At 40.1% G+C, this 27,425-nt stretch overlaps 2 protein-coding genes across 2 annotated transcripts; both read right to left on the bottom strand.

The window, feature by feature from the left end:
* Positions 1 to 1,438: 1,438 nt before the first annotated feature.
* On the bottom strand, positions 1,439 to 14,324 carry LOC139444280 (thioredoxin-related transmembrane protein 1-like). Its single transcript, XM_071225208.1, has 8 exons — positions 14,133 to 14,324; positions 11,940 to 12,055; positions 10,696 to 10,741; positions 10,235 to 10,363; positions 9,034 to 9,079; positions 8,037 to 8,138; positions 6,895 to 7,002; positions 1,439 to 5,346 (listed from the first exon to the last, which is right to left on the bottom strand). Exons 1-8 carry the CDS (start codon positions 14,270 to 14,272, stop codon positions 5,248 to 5,250), a joined length of 786 nt encoding a protein of 261 aa, XP_071081309.1. The 5' UTR covers positions 14,273 to 14,324; the 3' UTR covers positions 1,439 to 5,247.
* Positions 14,325 to 23,845: 9,521 nt separating this feature from the next.
* Positions 23,846 to 27,415, bottom strand: LOC139444282 (sperm-associated microtubule inner protein 10-like). Its single transcript, XM_071225209.1, has 3 exons — positions 27,324 to 27,415; positions 26,100 to 26,193; positions 23,846 to 24,477 (listed from the first exon to the last, which is right to left on the bottom strand). The coding sequence occupies exons 1-3, from the start codon at positions 27,380 to 27,382 to the stop codon at positions 24,259 to 24,261; spliced, it is 372 nt and encodes a 123-aa protein (XP_071081310.1). The 5' UTR covers positions 27,383 to 27,415; the 3' UTR covers positions 23,846 to 24,258.
* Positions 27,416 to 27,425: the final 10 nt, after the last annotated feature.

Below are 27,425 nucleotides of genomic sequence, written 5' to 3'. Positions count from 1 at the left end.
TGGTTTTAATCAGTATTCTGATTAAACATGATGTTTTATAAAGAATTGTTCTGTTTTATCAGGTGTGTACTGTGGACCTGCTTTTAAATCTCGCGGGGTCTCACGTGACCTGGTGCTGAAGGAGAATTGATAGATTAAACTTACCGGGAAGTTGAAGTTTGATTGAGATTCCCTAAGGCACCAGGGAACAAGTAGGACCACGTGCCATACCCTCCCTCCCTGTCTTGTTATCAAGTCTACTTCTAGTTCACACTGGGGGCACGGGTGGCCCAGTCGTCTTAAGCGCCGCGATTCGCGGCGCAGAGTTGCGTCTCTTGGGCACGCCAGAAACCTATGATTGTGGGTTCGAACCTGGTTCGCCCCAATTATGTTTCTAGGATTGTCAGCACTATACCCGTGCTCGTGGGTTTCACTGAAGTGGTAAACGTCTGAGACCTGCATCACTTCGGGCTTTCCTCCCACATCAAGCTGACACGCCGTGATATAACTGGAATACTGTTAAAAGCGGCGTTAAACCAAACTCACTCACTCACTCTAGTCCACACTACACGTTAAAGACTGTAGCCGATTCCTGACTCGCAATCTCACGTGATCTGGTGTATATGGCAATCTCATTAAAATCTGATCTTAGTTCTCGCTATCGCTGAACAAAGATCCGAGGACATCCGATTAAGGGTCACGTCAGAACGACCTACATATTGATCCGGCATATGCCAGCTGCTGCTGACAATTTGTGTCCTTTGTGTTTGTTCGTTTGTTTGTTTGTTGTTTAACGCCGCACTCAGCAATATTCCAGCTATATGACGGCTGTCTGTAAATAATCGAGTCTAGATCCAGTGATTGACATCATGAGCATCAATCCACACAATTGTTAGTAGCCTTTTGCTGATGACCTATTCTATCTTTACAGGCCGTGTGACGAAAGGTTAAAATCAACCACTTACAGGTTTCTCCTCGTTTCAGTTAAGGAATTGCGAACCTGAAGCAAGGACTGCCAACCCTTTTACGGCCCTATGGAACTACATAAATGGCATCCGTCATGTCCTGGACCTGGATCCTGTGCTACAAAGCGATCTTAGCGCGAAGAGATCACAATTCTCACACATAAACATGGTGATGACGATCTTGGAGACTTAATAAGTGCTTCCGGGGGTGCCGATTTCTCACATGGACATAGACACAGAATCCCCTCTCTCAATCTCCACTCTACCCCTGCTTCACAATACACAGCGGCCATTGTACCCACCCAATCCCCACCATATCACTGCTTCACAATACACAGCGGCCATTGTACCCACCCAATCCCTGCTTCACAATACACAGCAGCCATTGTACTCACACTTCAACACACAACGGCCATAGTACCCGTCCAATTCCTACTCTCAGGACTCCCTCTGTACCTGCTTCACCACAATGGGTGGAAAGGAGCAACAGATCGTAAATAGAAAATATTTTTATTTACAAAAATAGCATTAAAAGCACTGACGACCATGCCACTTGAGGCAATTGGCACAACATAGCTGCTGAATTAAACTTTTCTGTGATGACTTTCAGAGCTATTGCTTATTAATGAGAACATCATCTCAGCTGTTAGGCTTCATCAACAGAGGAAGTATGTCAAAATGGCAAACATGTAGCAGGAATGGTTGAAGCTTTCAATCTAAAACTAGTTGCGCTTTTCTTATAAAAAAACATGTAACTGAACATTAATTAATGCATAGATTTCGCTGCTGTGCAAACCATTTCTGTGAACTCCTTTTCGTAAGGAGAGTTCGAGAGATATTTCCCTCCAACTCTATCTGGGCAGTGTTTGGTAAACAGACACATAGGAACACTAATTAATTGAACTAAAGTTATTGTAAGTGTCAAGGACATTAAAAACATGCACTGTGAATCGTGTCTTGTAAAAGCGGAATCATAGGACAAGTGGGGTACATGTAAAAGTTGCACGCTTTATCTCCATGTGGAAGTTACACAATTACATGGTAAATCATAAATTAAACAGAACTTTGTATATCATCCATACACAATCAATGGCAATATGGTAATTCCAGTATGACAATATCATGGTGCGCAATTAACACAATATAGATTAATAAACAATATTTCAGTGCGTCAGACTTAACTCACAACTTGAACAGCCAGTCATAAAATCGAAGGAACAGCGAAAGGTTGGTTATTTTTCAAAACCAGCATCGTCATCAATTCTAACCAAAACAATCTCATTTCATTCACATTGACTACAGCTGACAATATGCTGCCGTTCTGTGTCACTGTGAGTCGTACTTAAGTCATGGCATGGTGTCAGGTTGACGATGGAGGGCAGTCCAACTTGAAGCAGAGATGTTTACCACTTGGTTGAAATAATCAGCACAAATATGGTGCTGAGACTAATGATCAAAATTTGGTGTGAATTTGAGATTCTTACCAAAGATCAGTACATCCTGGTAAAGCTAAGGGATGTAACTCTGCACAGCAAATTTTAGTGTCTTCTACCATGGACTGATGTTTCTACTAGAAAGACAACACATAAGCACCACATTCTCATGTTGGCATCATTAATACACCTGTCAAAGACGATCCATTACTGTGAGTGAGTGAGTGAGTGAGTATGGTTTTGCGCTGCTTTAACCAATATCTGCAAATAACCTGGGCTTGCATTGCCGATCCACGTACCAAGTATTAATTACACAAACATTCTTTGAAAAGTTTTTTAAAATGATAAAAATGATGTCAGGTTTGTCATTGGGAAATCACTGATTTTGTGATGATATTAGCACTGTATAAGCCATCTACTATTCAAAAGATTAAGTTCATTCTTGCATCATTGCTGTATCTCAACCCCAAATACAGTCAAACACTGTTATTTCAAGTTATCCGAGGTTCGACACAATCGAAAATGATGAATAAAGAAGGAATATGTAGGGACCAAGCTTTTACCTTGAGACAATCATAAGTTCGACACATCAGAGTTTGACACAACGATCTTTGACTGTGCACATAATATTCCACACGAGAAAGGCAATTTTAATACTCCACCAGTGTTATTAACAAAAGTACACACAGGCACATACGGGGCATGTCATCCCCTAGTCAACTACATTAGGAATACACACAGTTCATCTATATACATACTACAGAGGAATGCTGTGTACAAGCTGCACATCAACTCAAAGCAGCGGACGCCCAACTCACTCACTCACCCACAGCCTTCACACTCACACAAGACACACGCACCCAACTTATTAGCTAACATGTGAGGAGTGAGTCACTTAGGCCTCACTACATTAATTATCACATTTTCATCTAAATTCGATAGGCAGGAGACATATATTAAAACCAACCTTTCAGGGTTCACTGAACTATGATTCATGCTTTTTTTAACCTTTTCATCCCAAACGTATGAAATGATCAACAAACACACAGCCAGGAAGAAGAAATAAATCGAAATAACTGACATAGACTTGCACACCCAGATAACGGATCATTTGCAGCCTTGAGCAGCAATCTTAACCGATTCTACTATCAGGAATGAAATGATATGTAAAGAGGGTGTGGCATAACATACACATGTGGCTATCCTGTTAAAAAGGTAATGAACGAGAAACCAGATCAGTTCACTGTTGCTTTGAGCTTTGAACTGCTTTTCAGGTACATCACGGAACGTCCATGTCGGAGGGGGTGGGGGGGAGCTCAAGGTGATGCAGGCCCAACACTTTTACCACATTAGTGACACCCACAAGCCCAGGGATGGTGCTGACAAACCAAGAATCACAATCAAAACAAATCTGGAATTCTAGTCCCAGATTATCAGATTCTGGCACAACTAAGGGACACAACTCTGCAATAGTACGGTGTCCCAGTCTTCCCTGCGTGTGTTGGCTATAAACTGTGTAACAGCGAGGTCATGATGCTGAATGTAAAAGACCATTGTTGATCTACATAAATAATTCAGTACAATGGTTGTGTGGTGTTGGACGACAGGGGTCCTGTAACCATGGCAACTACTTACGTCAATCTCCTTGGAACTACTTGCACTGTTTTTCACATACCATACTAGTATTTAAATCCACTGAACCGTTTTGTACTGTAATCAATATTCACTGCTCTAAAGCTACTAAAACAGTTTCAATTTTAATGCAAATTTAAATAAACTATTCATTGCTAATACTGAACACAGATCAAATTGTACCTCTGACGTGGGCAGAATATTTGCAACACATAAAAATCTAAATTATTGATGAAACAATAACTTAGCCTGAAAAAAGACAGGCAAATCTAAAATCGTTCAAAAACTACTCACCAAACAACTCCTTCTAACTGAATAAAGCTCTTCCCAATCACACTTTTAATAAAAGTATAATTTGTAGTTTTGATAATATAATATTGGTATGGTCAGCCCCTGACATTGTTGGCACTGAGATCATGACATCGTCTTTGATGGACAACTATAACAACCATCAGTCTCCCCATGCGCTGGATACTGTCAAATGATCAGTTACTCAACAATCACCAACAAGTTACTGAAGTCCACGGCTTTGATCAAGGAAGATGAACTAATCAAAGCCCATTTTTTCAGATTACAATCTACATTGTTGGTGGACTTGTTGGGGTGACAGCCCTCCAGCCATGGTTCACATGTTTTATGACAACTTTTGATTGTGAAGTTTCACCGACATTGATCAGTGAATGTCAAACATACTAGCTATTTGAAACACATTTCCCATTTCCTTATTTAAATATAATGTCTAAAATTCATATATCATTCTAACCTCTACACTAAACCCTGTTTGTCTAGATACCATTCCCAGTGAAAGCAGTGATCAAACTTTCAGATAAAGAAATTATGGGTACAGAGTTATGTCCCTTTGAATTTGAATCTTGGTTCTAAACAGTAGTTGTTAGGAAGCCAAGTTCTCTACACCAACATGGTTTCTTCTTTCACAGAACCAACCAGTCAGCGTTCCTCAAAATAATCTCAGCACTATCATTATCATGACAGTCGAACCGATGATCGTTTTGTGAAATGAGGCTCTGGTCAGATTGTAAATATTCATTCTCTCTAACAAAAATTTCTATTAATAGAGCACTACCATTATTACATGACACAAGAAAACATGCATCCATCATTCATAAAACAGACACTATTGCATGTTGCGAATCTTGCTGCCATCACTCATACAATGAGCAGCCACACTCCCTTAAACCACACACACTCGCTGCAGACACCCACGATCTGATGGCCTCTCATTCCGCCTTCTGTACTTGTCTCCGTCGTGTGGTTGAAGAAGTTTCATCATCACCATCACTATCTGTTTGTTTTGTGTCATCAATGATATCATCATCCTGCAAGTACAATACTGTGTGTCAGATACAGCATTCGCCATTCCATTCAGATGGTGTTGAATAATGTGTTCAGACACCTGTGTCATGACGACCTACCTTGTCCTCCCTGTCCAGAGTAAACCTGTGTCATGACGACCTACCTTGTCCTCCCTGTCCAGAGTAAACCTGTGTCATGACGACCTACCTTGTCCTCCCTGTCTGGAGTACACCTGTGTCATGACGACCTACCTTGTCCTCCCTGTCCGGAGTACACCTGTGTCATGACGACCTACCTTGTCCTCCCTGTCTGGAGTACACCTGTGTCATGACGACCTACCTTGTCCTCCCTGTCCGGAGTACACCTGTGTCATGACGACCTACCTTGTCCTCCCTGTCTGGAGTACACCTGTGTCATGACGACCTATCTTGTTCTCCCTGTCCGGAGTACACCTGTGTCATGACGACCTACCTTGTCCTCCCAGTCCAGAGTACACCTGTGTCATGACGACCTACCTTGTCCTCCCTGTCTGGAGTACACCTGTGTCATGACGACCTACCTTGTCCTCCCTGTCTAGAGTACACCTGTGTCATGACGACCTACCTTGTCCTCCCTGTCCGGAGTACACCTGTGTCATGACGACCTACCTTGTCCTCCCTGTCCGGAGTACACCTGTGTCATGACGACCTACCTTGTCCTCCCTGTCTGGAGTACACCTGTGTCATGACGACCTACCTTGTCCTCCCTGTCCGGAGTACACCTGTGTCATGACGACCTACCTTGTCCTCCCTGTCTGGAGTACACCTGTGTCATGACGACCTACCTTGTCCTCCCTGTCTGGAGTACACCTGTGTCATGACGACCTATCTTGTTCTCCCTGTCCGGAGTACACCTGTGTCATGACGACCTACCTTGTCCTCCCTGTCCGGAGTACACCTGTGTCATGACGACCTACCTTGTCCTCCCTGTCCAGAGTAAACCTGTGTCATGACGACCTACCTTGTCCTCCCTGTCTGGAGTACACCTGTGTCATGACGACCTACCTTGTCCTCCCTGTCCGGAGTACACCTGTGTCATGACGACCTACCTTGTCCTCCCTGTCTGGAGTACACCTGTGTCATGACGACCTACCTTGTCCTCCCTGTCTGGAGTACACCTGTGTCATGACGACCTACCTTGTCCTCCCTGTCTGGAGTACACCTGTGTCATGACGACCTACCTTGTCCTCCCTGTCTAGAGTACACCTGTGTCATGACGACCTACCTTGTCCTCCCTGTCCGGAGTACACCTGTGTCATGACGACCTACCTTGTCCTCCCTGTCCGGAGTACACCTGTGTCATGACGACCTACCTTGTCCTCCCTGTCTGGAGTACACCTGTGTCATGACGACCTACCTTGTCCTCCCTGTCCGGAGTACACCTGTGTCATGACGACCTATCTTGTTCTCCCTGTCTGGAGTACACCTGTGTCATGACGACCTACCTTGTCCTCCCTGTCTGGAGTACACCTGTGTCATGACGACCTACCTTGTCCTCCCTGTCTAGAGTACACCTGTGTCATGCTGACCTACCTTGTCCTCCCTGTCCGGATTATCTCCCATCTCTTGAGGCTGCTCCTGAATGACCCTCACACTTTGGTATTTGGGCGGAAACAGTACATCACAGCAACACACGATGAGCTGTAGCAGCAAGTCACAGGGCAATGCTTTAGAGATACATACCACCACTATCTAAAGAGGCATATATATTTGGTATTTAAAGAACTTCAAAGTAGTGACAAACCGAGCTGTCTCAAGAAGTTCTACAGATTGAACTAATATGTTACATATCCATCGGAAAAGTAGAACTGACTCAAATCAAACCCACGCCATCAGCATCACGAGCGAACGCTTTAAACACTAGGGTTACCCTGCAGCCCCACTCAAATTTAGAAGGTTTCTAATATGAATAATCAAAATGATCAGCGACTTCATGTTATCTCCCGCAGCTGTGTTTCAGTTATTCAGCTTATAATAATGACGTCCACAAAAACACTACTTTCAGGTTTTCTCAAATTGAATACTTGATGGGCGCAAAATGTTTTTGATAATAAAAACATTAGCCATAGATATACATGTAAAATGTCCTGTCAAATGCACAATAACACGGAAAATTTGGAAAACACATATTTATCTGCAATCTAAAAACAATATATAGTTCACCAGGCTAAATGACACATTTGTCACTCTTATTCAGAAATGTACTCCAGGGCCCACTTGTACAAAGCGATCTTAGCGCTAAGACTATTGTAAACCTATGTTAAAGTATGGGAGTTACGATCATCTTAACGCTAAGATCGCTTTGTGCAAGTGGGCCCAGAAGAATAAGTCCAGAAGAGTTAAAGTAGGCCAAAAACTTATGGATAACAACTTCTTTCTCCTACTGTAATGTGAAAGAATGAGTGAAGGAGTAGGGTTCTACGCCACTTTCAGCAATATTTCAGCAATATCATGGCAGGGGACACAAGCAATGGGCTTCACACTACCCAAGTGGAGAATTGAACCCGGGTCTTCGGCATGAGAAGCGAATGCTTTAACTACTAGGTTACTCCAACACCCTGTTTTGGTATAGATCCTGAAGAAAAGTTTCAAGTTTCGAATCAGATTAAACATCATTTGCAACCAATCAGATTTTCCCAACCTGTTTGTTGCCCAATATATCCTCCACTACTCACCAGCCCAAGGAGGAGGCCTGAGACAATGGTGAGGACAGCGAAGATGAGGTAGCAACCCCACTCTGGGATGCCGTACTCCGAGGTCATGGTCGTGTAGAAGGACTGGAGCGGAGACAGCACACATTTCATAAACAGCAAGGACAACTTCCTCATTCACACTTATGTGACATTTTGGCTCAGATACATCATTGGGGCAGCCTTAGAAATTTAGGATTTTTAAGACAAAATTGTTTGAAAGGCTTTACTTAGAAGTTGACGGATGACAAAGTAGACACAATTAATGGATAACAACTTCTTTAATACTGTAAATGAGACATTTCGGGATAGATCTTTAAGCATTGTCAAGCAAAACAGTAAGGATCTATACGGAAACATGGCCTTTACAGTATTCAAGAAGTTATCCATAAATGAGGTCTTCTTTTTAAGACTATTCCAGGCAAAGTGTAAACCTGATTCCACTATCACACAGAGTTTGTAGCTTGTTCTTCTGTAACAAGACAAATGTTTACTATGTTTAGAAGTTCTGTCAGTTTTATTTAGCTCCAATTTGCTGATAAATTTGAAGTTTTGAGATGTGGTTTAGAATTCTAGCCGTCAAATGCTACTAGTCAATAAGATATACTGCCATCAACACCATTCAGTAGTCTCAGGCTCGTGTGAATTTCGAAGATTGCATATGAGATGTGCAAAGTTACATGGGAAAGATCTGTTAGAAATACCAATGAATCAAAATAGGGAGGGGTCCAAAATATCAAACGCCTCTCTCAGTCAATTTTACTGCCTACAGCAGCATACTACATTTGGTTTTCAAGGTGGGGTGGGGTGGGGTGGGGTGGGGTGGGGTGTCTGGACCCCTTAGACGCCTAGACGCAAGGCCAAGAGAAAAAACTTGGCACAGAAGATGACATTGCTTTCTGTGCACAAGTCCCTGATAATATCTAGTATCTGCATCTTGCCTGGACACCCGACCCCTCGACAACCAACGTGGAAAACTTACACGGATAACCATGGCAGCCTTGAAGAATAACCCGACAGTGGACATCCTGCAAAAGGAAGACAGGAAATGATGTGTTTGTTGTTGAATGCCCACTCAGTAATATTCCAGCTGTACAACGCCCCAATAGGACAATTCAGTTATTGATATTGTGAGCAACGATCCCTGTTATCGGGGTACGAAGACACACAATCAACCAAGTCACAGAGTCTGATCACTTGATCAATTTGGTCGCCTCTTGTGACCAGCATGGCAGCATTAGAAATTGGCACTAGTCCTTTGGTCCTTGCCAAACTGCCTAACAGTTAAGGTATTATAAGCACTAGCTGAAATTTTCCATTTCTAAAGGTTTTGCTATCTGTTATCATCATAAGGACTAGTGGCCCAAAACTGTTAGTGTCAACTGCTGTATGGGTTGCCGGAAAGCACACGGGGGCACAGAAATATGAACACTAATACTACCATAGGTGGAGGCGATATCAAAGACGCCACCATCATCTGACAGACACAGATACAGCTCCTGCTGTTACTTGACCCACCCCTGGTAAGAGAGGGATGTGCGGGGTCAGTATGGGTACATCCGAAATAATGTCCGTCACAGGACACATAAACTATCAATGATCCACTTCCACCTCAACAATGTCAGTAGCGAGGGAGACGAACTGTCACAGTGACTCCGATCATGCTGCTACATTTGATGTCAAGGGCAAGGTCACACAGTGACACGAAGTAAACATGACAACTTAAAACTTTAAAGTTTGCATTTCGTTGTAAATTCTTGTTCCTTTATGTTTTGTTCATTCACAGACTAATGTAGTCAGCATCTTATTGTAGCATGTTATTTGATAAAAAAAGACTGTAAGTAAACTAAACGTAAGAGCCAATTGCTGTTACATCAGCTGAACAGACATATTTGTGAAAATGTAACAGTCAAAACATTTAAGTTGTGAAACTAGGGCGGATACAGCATTTTTAAAAGGGAGGGTTCCAAAATATGAAAATCCTGTCTCAGATAATGTTACTGCCTGCAACATACTACAATTGGTTTTCAAAATTGGGGGGGAGAACAGTATGCATATTCAGTAGCTCGTAATTATTAATCACATGCAAATTAGGAATGACACAACACTAGGCGGTGAGACTTCAATGTCGTATATCAACCGGTTGTTAGCTGTAAGTTGTCAAGTTGACCAGTGTAGCTTACTGTATAGAGTTGGGAGCAAGCCAGCCCGAGACTGGATCAATGTCCCTCCACTTGTTGTCATCGACGAAGCTGATGAGGTCAGATTCTTTCCTTGAGCCGTGATACTGGCGGAACACTCCATCTCGGACACTAGCGATGAAGAAATAACCTGGTCATGTGTCCAAATCACACACTGTATCCATGGTGGGAATAGAACCTTACACCCAGGCAAACAAACACTTTCACTACTAGGCTATTACCTCACCCTTTAGTTTAGCATTATATGCCAATAATATTCTTATTTAATTCCAGTGCAAAATAATTTAAAAATCTTGATAGTTTTGGCATTCAAGTTTTCACATATTGATGATGGAAATTAGATACTAACTACCTCCAGTCGTGGTTCGGAGCTCTGGACCATATTATCTTTCAACTGATATCAGACGGAATGCCGAGAAGATTGATCATCTGGTCACACTTACTGATAGAGGGTAGGTAGTGCTGTCACAAAGAAACGACCACTCAGACCTGCACACAAAATGAAACTGATGTCAAATTGCACTAAAAGAGATTAGACACATATAAACAACAAAGCAGCAAGGAGATTCTGGAGGTGCACCTTCTGCTGACAAAGGATATGCACATATTACCCATAAGGGCGAGAGGATACATGAAATCTCCTTTTTCCCCAGTAATTCTCACATTGTTAAAATGTTTGCTTAATGCTAATAAAAATTACAACTGTTTTCATTGATATGCAAAGAGGCCCACAGCTGGGTGAGGAATCCATGTCAAACTGTGGCATTGTATCTCACTGGGCCAGTACAATAAAACCTGCACTAGTCCGGGCTAGTACAAGAGGCCACACACACATATACACACACAGACAGACAAACACATTGTTATACAAGCGCAATTATTCTGAAGGCAACATCAAACCCGATTCCACCTCGTTGTACATCAGTCAGTCAGACGAGGTGTGAGGTGAAACAGGGTTTAAAATCGCGTTCAGGATCAGTGCACTTATATCATGTATATCGAGATGTGCATGCACATGTGTGCATGTATATCAGTGCTAAAAAATAATATCTTTAGTTCACTTGTTCTTATAATGATAAAATATTGCAAAACCCTTCAAAATGGTAAATTTCTACTAGTTTTGATTGTTTGTTGTTTAACACCGCACTCAGCAATATTCCAGCTATATGACGGCGATCTTGACCAGACAATCCAGTGAATGACATCATGAGCATTGATCTACGCAACTGCAATATGATGTCATACATCAACCAAATAGGCGAGCCTGACCACCCAATCCTGTTAGTCGCCTCCTACGACAAGCATGGGTTGCTGAAGACTTATTCTCTACCTTGAACTTCATGGGTATGCTAGTCCTTATGATACCAAAGTATTGGACAGTTCGGCAAGGACTATAGGACTAGTGCCAATTTCTACCACATATTATGTGTGTGTCTGGTTGTACTAGCTTGGACTCATGTCGGTAGCCATGTGATACCATGCCACAATTTAACATGGCATGTTAGCAGTCAATCAATGATGACTTTACATAATGATTGTGGCCTGACGATGAATACGCCTGTGCCAGACAAACCAGTGGCCGACAGTATGAATGACCCCAGGCAGCAGAAAACACTGACCACAGCATACAGAGATCACACAGTGGTACATAAACTCTGTTTTTAACGTGAACATGTTACTTCCATACCTGGGTTCTCGGTGACGTCGATTATGCCAACATTTACATCCAGATCCTTGCTCCATTTGGCAAAACTGTCCCACGTCTCCTTGAAGGACCTGCATGCCGGGCACCACGGCGCCATGCTGAAGCAGACAACGCAGTCTTATACTGGCATACCAATCTCCTATCTTAATCGTTTGTTCACTAACGTACCATTGTCCTATCTTAATCGTTTGTTTACTGACATACCATTGTCCTATCTTAATCGTTTGTTTACTGACATACCATTGTCCTATCTTAATCGTTTGTTTACTGACATATCATTGTCCTATCTCAACCGTTTGTTTACTGACATACCACTGTCCTATCTCAACCGTTTGTTTACTGACATACCACTGTCCTATCTCAACCATTTGTTTACCGACATACCACTGTCCTATCTCAACCGTTTGTTTACTGACATACCAATGTCCTATCTCAACCGTTTGTTTACTGACATACCACTGTCCTATCTCAATCTTTTGTTTATGTGATGCATGTGGAACAATGATTGAGCAAAATGTCAAACAATGAGACGATTTATATGTTCTAAAAAAAACATGTATGTACTGATTTACATACAACAGTGAGCCAAAACAAACTGAGTTTTCCTGAATAACACCATGGGAAATTAGGGGCTTGCACTTCGGGGATGTTGTCATAAAAGTGGGTCATCTCCAGTGTTTGAACCCAACATTCATAACCCAACAAGACAGTCGGGCAGGTGACCCATAAATGTTGCATGCCTATCTTGAAAGTTACCTGCCCGCATTCAGACAATACTGAATTTAAATGAATCCTTGCGCATTATGTTTTCCAGTCCTATAAAAAAAGTATATCTGATTATTAATATTATGTGACTTAATATCAATCCCAATACACTTTAACTAAGACTAGATTGACCAACGAAAGCGCAGTTACTTCCTTTCATTCATGTTAATAATGGATCACCAACGACACTATGAGAAAAATCACGAAAAATTAGAGATAAATCATTTCTTGATTCAGTTGAAATAAGGCAAACAACTACATGAGAATCTACAAGGACTTATAATAACTAATGTGTATGTAGTCTTTAAATGATCTGCCAGATAGTTGGGCAGGTGGAGGCAAATTTCATGCAGCCCGACAAAAACGTCACCAACCGCAGGCAGGCAGTTATTTCGACACAGGTCAAATGCAATATTCACTCTCACTTTAAGTGTTTAAATAGCAGCTCACTGTCCAACACTGGCTGACTGTCTGTGACGATGCTTGCAGGTGGCGTCCTTCACATGGGTTAACAATTGGTCTATCAGTGAAATTCTTTAATATCATTAAATTCATTTCTGTCCATCGGTCTATAAATAAACGCCATACAAGTATGAGTGAGTGAGTGAATTGGGTTTATGATGTTGTAAATAGTATCCTCAAAATTTGGCTTATATGTATATATGTATATATACTGTTTATCAGTCAGTGAAATCTGGAAAGGTTTGCGACAAACCAAAAAACATAATCAAGGTGTATGTTGAGATGATAACAGCAGGGGTGGAAGGTTTACTCAGGGGTCAGTGGATGTGGGCCAATAGACGTGGCAAGTCGACATACATGACATATAGAGCATGAACACCACATATTCTCGTCACCCTCACCGCAGTTCAACATTCATGGACAGGAATCTCTCACTGCACACGAAACGTCTTCAGTACTGTCCCAAATGACGAGGTTCAACCTAATAAGTTTGTCAGCAACAGCTAAGAATCTAGTTCTTTATTATACATATCTCTCAATTATCCATTTGTTCAGTACGGCCATTGAGAAGCTGCAGACATGAATGGGATAGGGACTGTGGTGTTAGTTTGTTCTACAGCATCTTCGTTCAATCATCTACTGCCACGATGCCCCCACTGTGCGCACACTGAAGAACTCCACAAGGAACTTATGACTAGCGTTCTTCTAAGTATAGCCACACACGTCATTGATGATATAGGCTATAATACGTCAATCAAAAACAGATCTACATCATTTTAAAATTATGCAATGCAAAAATAATACAAAATCACATATCAAAAACAGACTCACTGTAAATAAACAAACCACCCCGTGAGCAACTTAAAGTCAATGATTTGAGACGTGTGATCTATAACGAAAATAGGAGTCACGCGATCCACCAGATAACTTCCGCATGAGACAACTCACAATTCAACCATCCATTCTCCTTCCAATATGTCCTGCCAGTTGTCCTCGGTAAGTTCTATCGGCTTGTCTGCTGTCTTCCCACAAACAAGGCTGCAGATGCAGAAAAGCAGCAAAACTTTCCAAGCGTTTCCCACGTCCATGTTTAAAAACTTCGGTCACAAACAGGTGCACGGTGAGGTTGTGCCCCTTGACGATTTGTTCCGCCCACCGGGATAAAATGCGCCTGCGCAAATGGAGAGTTGAGGTGTCTCTACACCAGAGGCTGTGATATATTCGTAGCTTTCCTACTCAAGCATGCAGTGATGGCGAACATAGAACCCTTGTGTGAACCCCTGACATGAATTTGTAATATGTAGTTTATAATACTAGAACCAGCGGGAGGAGGACAGACAATATATTTATTGATTACCAGCCAGCAACAGCTCTATTCAGCCACAGGTTCATGTTATGGGCGGCACACATTCGTTATGCATATCTTGGACAGGGATAGTACATCGGAGTGAGCGAAGGGTAGAGTTGTAGTGAATCACCATATGTGTTTGAACACATTACCACGCCTGGAATGAACTTCATACAAAGATTACATGGGGAACATTATGACGTGACAGTGGGTTCACCTAAGTGCAGAGACATTAGACTAGTTTATGGTCTCTGCCTGAGTGTTAAGTCTTGTAAACTAAGAAAATAATTATATAAATGTAGCCAAACTTGTTATGAAACTTGAATAAGGATAACATGTGAAACTAAGTAAAACACTAGTATAATCCTTTCGTAGAGGTGTTTGACGAATAATCGCTATTTGTTAGACCCAAGCAGAATGAAGGTCGTCCCCGCCCTGGAATTGTGTCCCACTGCTAAACTATATCAAACATTTTGTTATCCGATTTTTCACCAAGAATGAGAAAGCATGAATTCTAATACCACAGACCATGTCTTTTATTGTAGGTGATTTAAATGTAAAATAGTATATCATACTATATGGCTAAAGAGTGGCTAGGTTCATCACCTTCAGATCAAAATATTCATATTCAAACAACGTTTGATATCTAGATCAATGGAGCAATGGATGTGCCACCTAAGTATATATAATTACATACATAGATTAATATACGCGAATGTCATTTATCATCCAAAACTGGCTCCCACGGGAGATATCGCTTTGGTGAGATCAAGCGATATCTACATTGTAGATATCATTAGAATGAAATTGCATCACAATGCTTTTCAGACCATTGTGATGTCATTTGTTACCATGACATCACAATCAAATGACATCACTAACGGCGCTGCTACTGAAGCTGTTAGCAGTACTTTTTTTACACCTAAGACACTGCTTATTATTACTTGTCCATGAAAAGATCACCCGTTTAATAAACATACAGCTGTATTACACATTGTGTAATACCAAAACGCGTGCTTATGTACTCTCGGAACACGTTTCACGAACAAATATTGAAAGCTCTCAACATCGCTTGGCTTATTCAACGACATTGTGTGTGGAGATGATAGATCACTGGGAGGAGCTTATGCACACTCGATGACCCCAGCAACCTTGTTGCTAGGCTGACGTCACATGGCATTGTTTCGCCGATGGATCTTGCAACAAAATTCCACAAATTACGTCATCAGGTATTGTGACGTGATTGTAAACTTTGAGGTGCAAGGCCCCGTTCCACAAGGTGATCGTACGGTAGCGCAACGACAGTCGTTAGTCTAAGTTAAATTATGTGAGTTGCGATAGCCTTAGCGCTACGATAATTTTGTGGGACGGGCGCCTGAATTCTAAAGGTGGACCATTGTATGATATTAAATTCATACGTTTCAACTTTTGACGTGTTTGAAGTATTATTCTGTTAAACTCAGTTGGATTATGCCATGGATCGTGTAGGTGGCAGCCTATTTACACTCAACAATATAATTCTAAAAACATTATAAATGACAAGTAATAAATAAAATACTAAACTCGCTCCCGTGTAAAACCAATTTTATGAAACTCGTGAATAGTTCTGGTATCTGACTCGCTTTCGCTCGTCAAATACCAGAACCATTCACTCGTTTCATAAAATTGTTTTTACACGGGAGCTCGTTTAGTATTCTATATTTAATGTCTAAACAGAAAAAGTTGGAAGAATGATGTTGGATAATAAATAGAATCTCACCCTTGTGCCTTTTGATATCAAATATATCAACACTCGTCAATAAAAGTTTAAACGTTTATCGACTCGTGTAGATATATTTCATATCAGAAGACACTTGGGTGAGATTCTCCATTTATCATCCAAAACTGGCTTTCGCTCGTCAAATACCAGAACCATTCACTCGTTTCATAAAATTGTTTTTACACGGGAGCTCGTTTAGTATTCTATATTTAATGTCTAAACAGAAAAAGTTGGAAGAATGATGTTGGCTAATAAATAGAATCTCACCCTTGTGCCTTTTGATATCAAATATATCAACACTCGTCAATAAAAGTTTAAACGTTTATCGACTCGTGTAGATATATTTCATATCAGAAGACACTTGGGTGAGATTCTCCATTTATCATCCAAAACTGGCTTATCTCTGGTGAGACCGTTGTGATGCCACCAGTTATTATGTTGTCACAAACAAATTACGTCACTAATCCCACCGCTACTGATTCTGGTTACCTCTGAACACGACCGGTATATTTCAGTGAAAATATACCTCTTCGTGCTGTTATTGAAAGAAGCGACGTTGTAATTTTTACACTCAGGACACTTGTTTGTTTACAAACTGAAAAAGAAGGATGAAATAGAGAATATCACCCGGTGTCTTTTGATATACAATATATCAACGCGTCAATACTAGATTAAATCCGAGGCTTTAACGTTTTATCGACTCGTATTATATTTGTTATAAAGACACACATGTGAGATTATATTTATCATCCAAAATCATTCTTCCAGGTTTTTCAGTTTGTAAACAGTTAATAATCTTGAGTGTAAAATATAGAACTAGCCCGTGAAGTTCTGGGGTAGAATTGGTCTTCAGCAACCTATGCTTTTCGTAAGAGGCGGCTAACGGGATCGGGTGGTCAGACTCGCTGACTTGGTTGATGCATGTCATCGTATCCTAATTGCAGGGATCGATATTCATGAAGTCAATCATTGGATGTCTGGTCCATACTCGATTATTTACAGACCGCCGTCATATAGCTGGAATATTGCTGAGTACGGCGTTAAACAACAAACATAACTAACCTGCAGAGATTGTGACGTCATGGTAATCGATGACGTCACAATATTCTGCAAAGTGATTTCTCCTGTGGATGATTTTTAATATCAGGCACTCTTAAACCCCCCTCTTCATAAGGTTTCATCATAATATTTCTACTGACTTTGTCTGATAATTTTTCCATATAAAACGAAAACACAGTGTTTCGGGTTCTTTTATAAACCTTTCACTTGGATTAGGTAGGATTCAGAAAATGTGGGTTTAGGTAAAATAAGACGTTTTAGTACAGTAGTTCTACCTAATGGGGTCAGGTCACGTGCTAACCATGAGTTCATGATGATTTTTAAACTTTTAAGTTTATCTTTGTAATTTCTTTCTAACATTTCTTTCGCTCGTCACGCAGAAGACCCGGGTTCGATTCCCAACATGGGTACACTGTGTGAAGCCCATTTCTGGTATCCCCCGCCTTGATATTGCTGGAATATTGCTAAAAGCGGCGTTAAACCATATTCACTCACTCACTCTACCATTTCTGCCAAATTGTGAGTAAAGATAATACCGAGAAGAGTAAAACTGTTTCTTGACCAATCTAAATTCCAACTTTTGCACATAGTTTTATTAGAGAAGCGTTGTGAGGCAACCCACAACACTTGCCTTTAGCTTGTGTTAATTTTTAGGCCTGAAAAAGACGCATATGTTTGAAGAGTTGTCATGGTGTTTTTGGAGACAATTTTCAGTTCCATCTAATATGAGAGATGTGTCGTCGATCGTAATTCCGTTTATATTTTTATTACTGCATAGCGTTATTAACAAAATGTCTGAGCATTACAAGAATATATAAGGAGATAACGGGTCACCCTGTCTACATCCTCTTGTTAATTTAAAAATATCTGAAGCAAAACCGTTAACTAAAACACTAGATTTTATATCGTAATAGAATGTTGTTATCCAGTGTTTAACTGAAGGTCCAAAATTTAAAAAGGTCAAAGCTTCTTGGACGAAAACCCAGTCTACTGAAACAACACCTTTACAAAGTCTGTAAGTAACAACAACCCTGGGATTTCCATGCATTCAGTAAAGTCCATCATATCATAAATTAATCTAGTGCATTCTCCAATGTATCGTTTTGACATAAAACCTCTTTGATCTTCGTTAATTATTGTTGGCAGAACCTTTCTTTATTCTATTTGCTATTGTTGCTGATGTAATCTTATAGGAAATATTTAATAGCGAAATTGGTCTCCAATTTTGTAAGTGCTGCTTTGGTTTATCTTCTTTTTATGGGAATGCATGTTATTAGACCCTGCTTTTGACTAACTGATAGTTCTCCTCTTTTGAAACCTAGATTCAATGATCGTATCACATATTTATACAAATCTAGCCAGAAAAAATTGTAGAATTCTACAGTAAATCCATCTGGACCCGGACTTTCTTCATTTTTCATATTTTTCAAAGATGTTAAAACTTCCTCATATTGTAACTCACCTTCGAGGCCTAACTGTTGTGGTGTTCTTAGTTTTGGAATATTAAGGTCTTTGAACATATCATCTAGGTCTACGTTTCTACATGTCTGTTTCGTGAACAACTGTTCGTAATATCTCTTGGCTTCGTTGATGATATCTTTAGTTTAGTGCCTTATTCAGATAATTTGTTTTTTCTAAGGGTAAGAAGTATTTTGTTGGCTTTTCTCCAATTCTCTCCATTCTGCCCGAGATCGCAAGATTATTTCTTCTGTTTTTTTATGTTATTTATTTCTTCCAGTTCAGTGTTTGCCTCTTTAAGTTTCTTTATTAGTTTGTTTTTAATTTCTATATCCTTTTAGGTGTCTAGATTGATTTGCAATGCTTCGATATGTTTTTGTTAGTCGTTTTCTTTCTGTTCTCGCTTTCGTTTCCTTTCCGAGGAGTATGTTATAGTTTGACCTCTTATCATCAAAAAAAAAGTTGATATTAAAAATACAATCAATGCTCAAAAGATATCTTGGATTAAACATTTGTTCAATTCACATCCACACTCTAAACTTACCACTCTTATAATTAATAATATAACTCCAACACAAATTGATTTTCTCCAAAAATGCCAATTCTATATATTTCGGAAAAGGTTATTAAATGATAGGACCAATGATTTTTGGAAAGATGTTCTGTGTGCATGGGGAAACTTAATAGAAAAAAATGGAAACTCTATTAAAGAGGAAACAGATATATCATCACAAACGTTATGGCAAAATACGAATATAAGAATCGGGAACACTCAGGTATACTATAAACGCTACTCGGGAAATGGCATTAATCTTGTAAATGATTTGATAGACGAGAACGGTAATTTTCTTCATCTTTTAGACCTAAAACATGCAAACGACTGTAAAACACATTTTCTGGAATATTCTAGTCTTATCTAAGCAATAAAAAAAATATCTAAAGCGTACGAGTATAGCCCTAACATCTAAGTTACATCTGCCCTTAATACCATAATTCCTTGAAAACTTGGTGGAGAGGGGGGGGGGGGTTGTAGGGTATTTTATGATATCTTAAATAAAGTATCCAACAACATGATATCCCCCAAATACATTCAAAGTTGGGAACTAGATCTTGGCCTTAACATGACGGAAAAAGATTGGCAAACGATTAATCGCAGCCCCCACAGATATAATGTGTCCTCAAAACGAAAATGGTTCCAATACAGTATTATTCATAGAATTATACCAACAAACGAGTTACTGTACAAAATGAAATATAAAGAATAATTTCTTTGCATTTTTTGTAAACGAGAAAAAACAACCTTAGTGCACATGTTCTTTGAGTGCAAAATTGTAAAACATGTCTGAAACAACCTTACAAAATGGATCAAAGACAAAACTGGAATAGAACTAGAATTTTCAAAATTAACAATTTTGTTAGGATACCAACAAAAACGAAATGATGTATTAAATCATATATACAAAGCAAAACATATTCAAATCAACATTTCCGACGCCATACCAAACTTCCCACACATCAAACAAGAAATAACCGATTCATATTACATCGACAGAAATATATCATATTCACAATGGAAATACACACAGTTCATGACATTTTCGTCTCTCTGTCACCACCTATTCGTATAAAACCACGAACTTGCACAATCCAACAATATGACACTGGAATAGTTTTTTGTTTGTTATCATCTTTAGATATACTTTGTAACTTGTATGTATTTAAGTTTGACCGTGAACTATATTCTGTAAACATATTCTTTGTGTACTCCAAAAAGAAATAAAATCATAAAAAACAAAACGTTTTGGATGATAAAATTTAACCTTACTCCCGTGTCTTTTAATATTAAATATATCAACACTCGTCGATAAAAACACGCCCCCGCCCGTTTAATAACAACACACCTTTATCACACATTGTGTAATAACATGCGGACGTTACTGTGAACAGGGTCATGCTCATCACAGCGATAGCCCGTTCGCGGAGCTCTCTATACAGACATGATGACGTCATAGTGTTTCATGACGCCATCTGCTTGACGCGTCATAACAAGCTCCTTCCCAGGGCGTGAACACTCCAATGTTGAATAGAGTTAATGCTCTAAAATGTGCATTAACTCGTTACTCGATTGATTTAGACTCTTCTGTGCTTTGTTTGCTGAAACAGCAAATTGACATTGTTTACGCATCAGAAAATGGTGTTGTAATGATTGTTCTGTCGCCAGGGTTCGGAAAAAGTCTGGCATATGAATTAAGTCCTAAGTATATGGGAGACAGGCATTGGACGACGCGCATCGGGAGCCGGGAACCAGCTTTCTGACCTGCCGACCGACCGCTCCTTGTTGGACTGAAGTCCCGAGTTTCATCATAACCTCAGTAGCCTTTATCTATGTTGAGTCAACTACAAAAGACAAGTTTGGGCCGAGACGTTTAAACAAGTGGGTATATATAACGTTTCCCGGCAACAAATTCAAGTGTGATAACTTAATACTGGGATGTGGACAGTCAGGGACTTGGTGTCTGGCACTAGTTGTCTGGCTTCACACCTATTGTAGAGAGCTGACGGTGACAGGTATAGGAGCGAGGACGTCCCTGGCGACAACCGGGGGCCTTATATCTCAGCCTTCGGGATCTGGCGAATACAGGATGGTATGTACACACCCTGTAATAATTATATTTTATTTTACAGCCGCGTGATTATGTACGGTGGCCCATAAGTACGGTGGCCCATAAGGGACATGGAGTCTGTTTATCCATATTTTGATATTTCACGTACTGTTATCGTAACCTTTTGCAAATTAACACGATTTGTCATACAAATATGTGATAAATCATGTATAAATACAACTGAAAACATGGAAAATGTACTTTCAAGTAGCTATTGAGTCGCTGAAATGTGAAGCGAAAATGTCAAAAACTAAAATGGAAATGTCAAAAACCAAAACGAAAATGTCAAAAACAAAAGCGAAAATGTCAAAAACTAAAATGAAAATACAGAAAACTATTTCCACCGCGGTGTAAATAGTTTTCCCCGCGGTATAAATATTAGCACCGCGGTAGAAATATTAACACCGCAGTAGAAATATTATCACCGCGGTAGAAATAGTTTTCACCGCGGTGTAAATATTATCACCGCGGTGGTAATATTATCACCGCGGTCGAAATAGTTTTCTGTATTTTCATTTTAGTTTTTGACATTTTCGTTTTTGTTTTTTGTCATTTTCATTTTAGTTTTTGACATTTTCGTTTCACTTTTCAGCGATTCAAAATCTTCTTTACACATGATTTATCACATATTTGTAAGACAAATCGTTGTTAATTTTCAAAAAGGTTACGATAAAAGTAAGTGAAATATCAAAATATGGAAAAACAGACGCCATGTCCCTTATGGGCGACCGTAATTATGTATCCAAATCTTTATACATTAAGGTGAATTTGATGATCCTTGAAGCACTACGTTTACACAAGGCAAAAGAGAGTAGACCGAGTTTGCTTTTTAAGTAATTGAAAATTGAAAGAACTGTTAACTTTGATCATGTATATTTTACTATCACTCATTTCAGGAATAGTTTGTAAAAAGCAATTTGTGGCTGGGTAATTGTGTGTGAAAATATATTAGTTCAATGAAGACTGGGGTAGGAAATGAAATGGCAACCACGTGACCCCTACCATGTTTGCAGCAAATGTGTTCCGAAAAATGTAAAAGTATTGATTTTCAAAAATAGGAAATCTAAGATACCTATCACCAGTTGTGTATTAATCTAATCATTATTATTTTATTTAAGTTTTAAAATGAATTATATTGATAAAAATAACACCATGGACAAGTATTGAGTTCGAACTATGCGCCATTACAGTTCATTTTCTGAACACATGATATCGCTTACTTAAGATATTTTCAGTTGGACATCAAACATGCTTGTCGTAAGAAGCGACTATTGAGTGGGTCAATTCAATTCAAGATTCATAGCATTGGAAATGCATGTGCGAGTTTTCGGAAAGCAAAATTTCTGTTCATTTGATAAACGAATGTGTGTTTTTTGTTTTTTTTCTAGAATTAAATGACAAAAATAATCTTTTTAAACAAAATGTTCGTACTAGATAGAAGTCCCCATCTACTGATATGATGTGTATTATATTATCGTGGTGCCGACAGTGTAATGGTGGATACCACAAGTCGGGATAATATAATACTATCTTATTGCATACAGTATCACCTCTCCCTTATCAGTAGGGGCCGTGGCGTAGCCTTGTGGTTTAAGCGTTCGCTCGTCACGCCGAAGACCCGGGTTCGATTCCCTTCATGGGTATACAAGGTGTGAAGCCCATTTCTTGTGTCCCCCGCCGTGATATTGCTGGGATATTGCTAAAAGCGGCGTAAAACCTTACACACTCACACCCTTATCAGTAATCGCTGCACATCATTCCCCTCGCACCTGTGTGTAATTTGATTGGACGGCAACTCGTAAATTCAAATCGGACTCTAATGAGGCTAGATAGGCGTAGGGCTGGCGTTACTATAGGACCATCAAGGGAGTGCTAGAGGCCCAGGACCTGCCTGCATCACTTCAGAATTAAATTAATCCGACTGGCTGTGATGTAACTTCAAGGCAGTGAAATCTCGCTCGCTAGCTTAATAATCGTGAGGATTCCGGATTAAAATAAGTCCCCAACAACCTATTCTTTTCGTGGAGGCTACTTAATGGATGGGTGATAACGCTGGTCGATGCGGTTGATTGCGTCATCGTACTCCGACGGCGTGACAAGTTGCACAATAATAATATCAATCACTAGATCCAGACTCGATTATTTACAGGCCTCCGTCATTTTCCTGGAATTTTGCTGAGTAAGGCGGAAAGGAACACTGATTATTAATTATGTTATATTTCACATATTTGTTGTTCAATAAAATAGAGAGTTAATACTGTGTCTATTAATGATAAAAAAACAACTATATGACAAGTTTGTAAAAGTGTTTATCTCCAAGTAATATAATTCATAATGCATAACGTATTTTGATGTAATACACATGATTGTTTTTAAGACACTAGATGAAACAAACACTCTCCCCTAACACATTCAACATATAATACTGCTGTGCAATCATAATACTGACATGGCCAAACGCTAGACAATCGGGACTAATTCGTGAAAAATAAAAAACACACTCATAAACAAACACAACATTGTTATATATAGATACATGACATAAAATAATGCTATATGTGACAAACATAAAGTGTTTATATACACACACATAACTTTGATAAACGAATTATCACCGAATTTCAAATGTATAAACTCAGACGTTCACGTGTTATGACCACAACAACGGTTCATAGGGCCTCAACTAAAGGCCTAAACATGTACAGAGACAAGTATTTCTTGATCTTAATTATTTATCAGAACATAATTTAAATCAATTTCACATTTTTCTCAGCACCATGTTATGAATCAGGCGAAGTCTTTGTTATCGCTTCTGTACATGAGCGAGCTCTGGTACTTGGACGCCTCGTGGTGGAAGGGTGGGCGGAGGAGGTGGGCGCGGTCTGGCAGCGGGCACTTACTCTCCACGCGGTTCCGTACCTCCACGTTGTAGGCCATTTGTTCTCGTTTCTCAAGGAACATGTTCTCGTCGTGCTCGTAATGGGGGATGCCTCCCAAGTCAGCATTCTGAAACATGCCATTTTATCAAACATGACATAGCGCTTTTGTAATTAACCATCGTGTGAAAACGCATGTAGATTCAGTAGCCTACAATAGAAGCACTGGCAACAAAAGTATTGATTGTTTGTTGCTTAACGCAACGTATTCCAGCTACATGACGGCGGCCTGTAAATAATCCAATCTGGACCAGACAATCTAGACACTCATACGTCGTCCAGTACGACGACACTCCATCAACGATCTGTATTGGATTTTCCACATGACTATACGTACAATCCCTGTCACTGCTGGAACAGTGCCAAAAGCAATCTCATTAAAATCAGACCTCAGTTCTCGCTACCGCTAAACAAAGATCTTTGTTTAGCGGTAGCGAGAACTAAGATCTGATTTTAATGAGATTGGTGCCAAAAGTGACGTACAATTATAGTCACTCACTCCTTTAAAAACACGAATAAAATAATGATTATGCTGACGTCACCTCATACGTTAATATGTACATGCGAAAGTATGATCTAGAATGTACTAAGGGCGAATACAGGGAGGGGTACAAAATATCAAAATCCACTCTTAGATCATTTTACTGCCTACACCATTCTACATTTGTTTTTTAAAAGTACTGTTCCGTCGATAAGCAAACACCTGTGTTGGTATGGGCAGGCAAGTTATCCCCTTACTTACCCGCGGTCCTAACAACATTCGGCTTGTTTATGAACAACGCCAACCAATGTTGCTGATGAGAGGAAGGCTGGGTGAGAGTTAAATGTGTTTACCATGCAGCAATATTGCAGCTCTATGACCTAACCATCCGATCCCCATTAGAGTCGACTCTATTACAAGCATGCAGGCTTCTAAGGCCTCTGGGAGGAAATATCTTCTACGTTGGGCCGAAAGACGTATAGAGATACGTATATACGTCTTTGGTTGGGCATAGTACTTGTCACATTATAAGTGTCTGGGCTCGCTTGCACTGAGCGATCGTAGAGCTAAGGAGATCGTAAATCCAATGTCGCAGCGCCAAGCTTTGTGAAACGGGGACACTATGAGGTCATATCAAGTTCAATCTGATTACATATCCTGTCGAACATAGTGTTTGTTCGTTGTCTAACCCCGCAACATTCCAGCTATATGACAATGGTCTGTAAATACTCGAGTCTGGACCAGACAATCCATTGCATGACATCAGGAGCATCGATCTACACAATTAGGATACGGTCGTCAGTTGCCGTCCTGTTGTATAGTTACTGACAATGACACCGCGTAGTCCAGGGCCCAGTTCCACAAAGTGATCTTAGCGCTACGATTCTTGTAAGTCTATGTCAAAGTATGGGAGTTACGATCGTCTTAGCTCAAAGATCGCTTCGTGGAACGCTGCCCAGGGAGCCGTTGTACAAAACAACCTTAGCGCTACGCCTGTCGTAAGTCTATGTTGAGGTATGGAAGTAACTGATCCCCTTAGCGCCAAGACGTCTCTGTACAACGGCACCCAATGCTGTAAACCTATGTTAAAGTATGGGATTCGCTATCGTGTTAGCGTTGAGATCGCTTAGTGGAACGGCGCCCTTGGCGCAAAACATGCATGATCGTGAATTGACGGGGAAGCTGGTGAGCGGCTGTCAGTGCTACTCTACCTTGAGGATGAGTTCCCTGTTCTTCATGTCTGTCTTCCACTCCTGTGTGTATAGGCGGGGTACCATCGGGTGGAGACGGGAGTAGTCGGGCACCCTGCAATAAATTAGGTCCAGTCAGTTTCCGTAAGGAGTTGCCCATAACTAGAGAATGTGGAACACTAGCTTGCCTTCCCCTACCTCGTTATATATCAGATGCTTCTATATATCGTGATAAAAAAACAAGGAAGAGGCGATACTGTTACCACAGCTATTGTACAACTGGACACACGACTAAATCAGAATTGTACTTAGTTTACCATACACTCGTGCCACGGCTACCATTAGACAATATGAAACATGTAGTGTGCACTCTGACAGCCATACACCATGCACACTGTTCACATTGACAAACCAGTGATGTAAACAATTATCCACATGTTGGCTAACAATCACATCAGTCAACATGTCACCATGGCAACGATGACGTCAAAGTAATCAAGGAAAAACATGAAGCGTATATTACAGGCATTCAAAGTTACAAACTGTTACAAATACTGTTTTTTCCCCAGGACAATGAAATATCGTAGCCCAGCCCATTCATGGTCGTGACTGATAGGATTCTTGTCACAAACATAATAAGTATTACAAATTAATGTATCACCCCTTCTCATGATTTTCGTATAGGCACATGACTAAGGTTTTGAGTTTAGACAGTATATCAGTCCGTATGTCCTGTCCAGCCCGTGCTCTGTAAGATAAGGCGTATTAATTCCCTTGTCAAAATATCAGGGAATGTGTGTTCTCCTACTAGGACATTCCTTTTCACGTGGATGTATTTGATTGCAAATATAACCATCAAATGAACGCCGTCCTTTCCAGAAAGTTGAGGATTAATTTGGATTTGGGTCGTAGAGGTATTCTAAATATATCCGGTATGTGCAGACAGCTCGCTGAGATCGAGATGGATCCGATGTTTTCGAGTGTTAGTAATTTATCTACTATTTTGTTTTGAATCATTTTCCTACTTACTTTAAAGCAGTACGTTATGATATACTCATAGCATACACAGCTGTTCCCAATCAGACCAAACATATTAATTCTGACAATTAATCATAACACACGAGTTAAAGCATCGTGGTTGCCATTAGCAACACGCATTATATTTTCTCTATTTTGACATAAATCTCGGTTGATTCATTGTACATTGACAAAATTATGTTTAAATGATGTGTAAATTTGACTTACCGCACCCGACTGTTGGTGTAACAGTTCTTGGCGAAGTTGGTATCGATGTTCTTGGACATTGTCGTTTCGCTTTGCGACCCAACTTCTCAATACTCGGGATTT

The sequence above is a fragment of the Haliotis cracherodii genome, unplaced genomic scaffold (genome assembly GCF_022045235.1).
Source record: "Haliotis cracherodii isolate W230 unplaced genomic scaffold, xgHalCrac1.p SCAF_5, whole genome shotgun sequence".
Taxonomy (NCBI): Eukaryota; Metazoa; Mollusca; class Gastropoda; order Lepetellida; family Haliotidae; genus Haliotis; species Haliotis cracherodii.
Note: the sequence above shows the minus strand (reverse complement) of the source record. Positions and strands in the feature narration are given on the sequence as shown.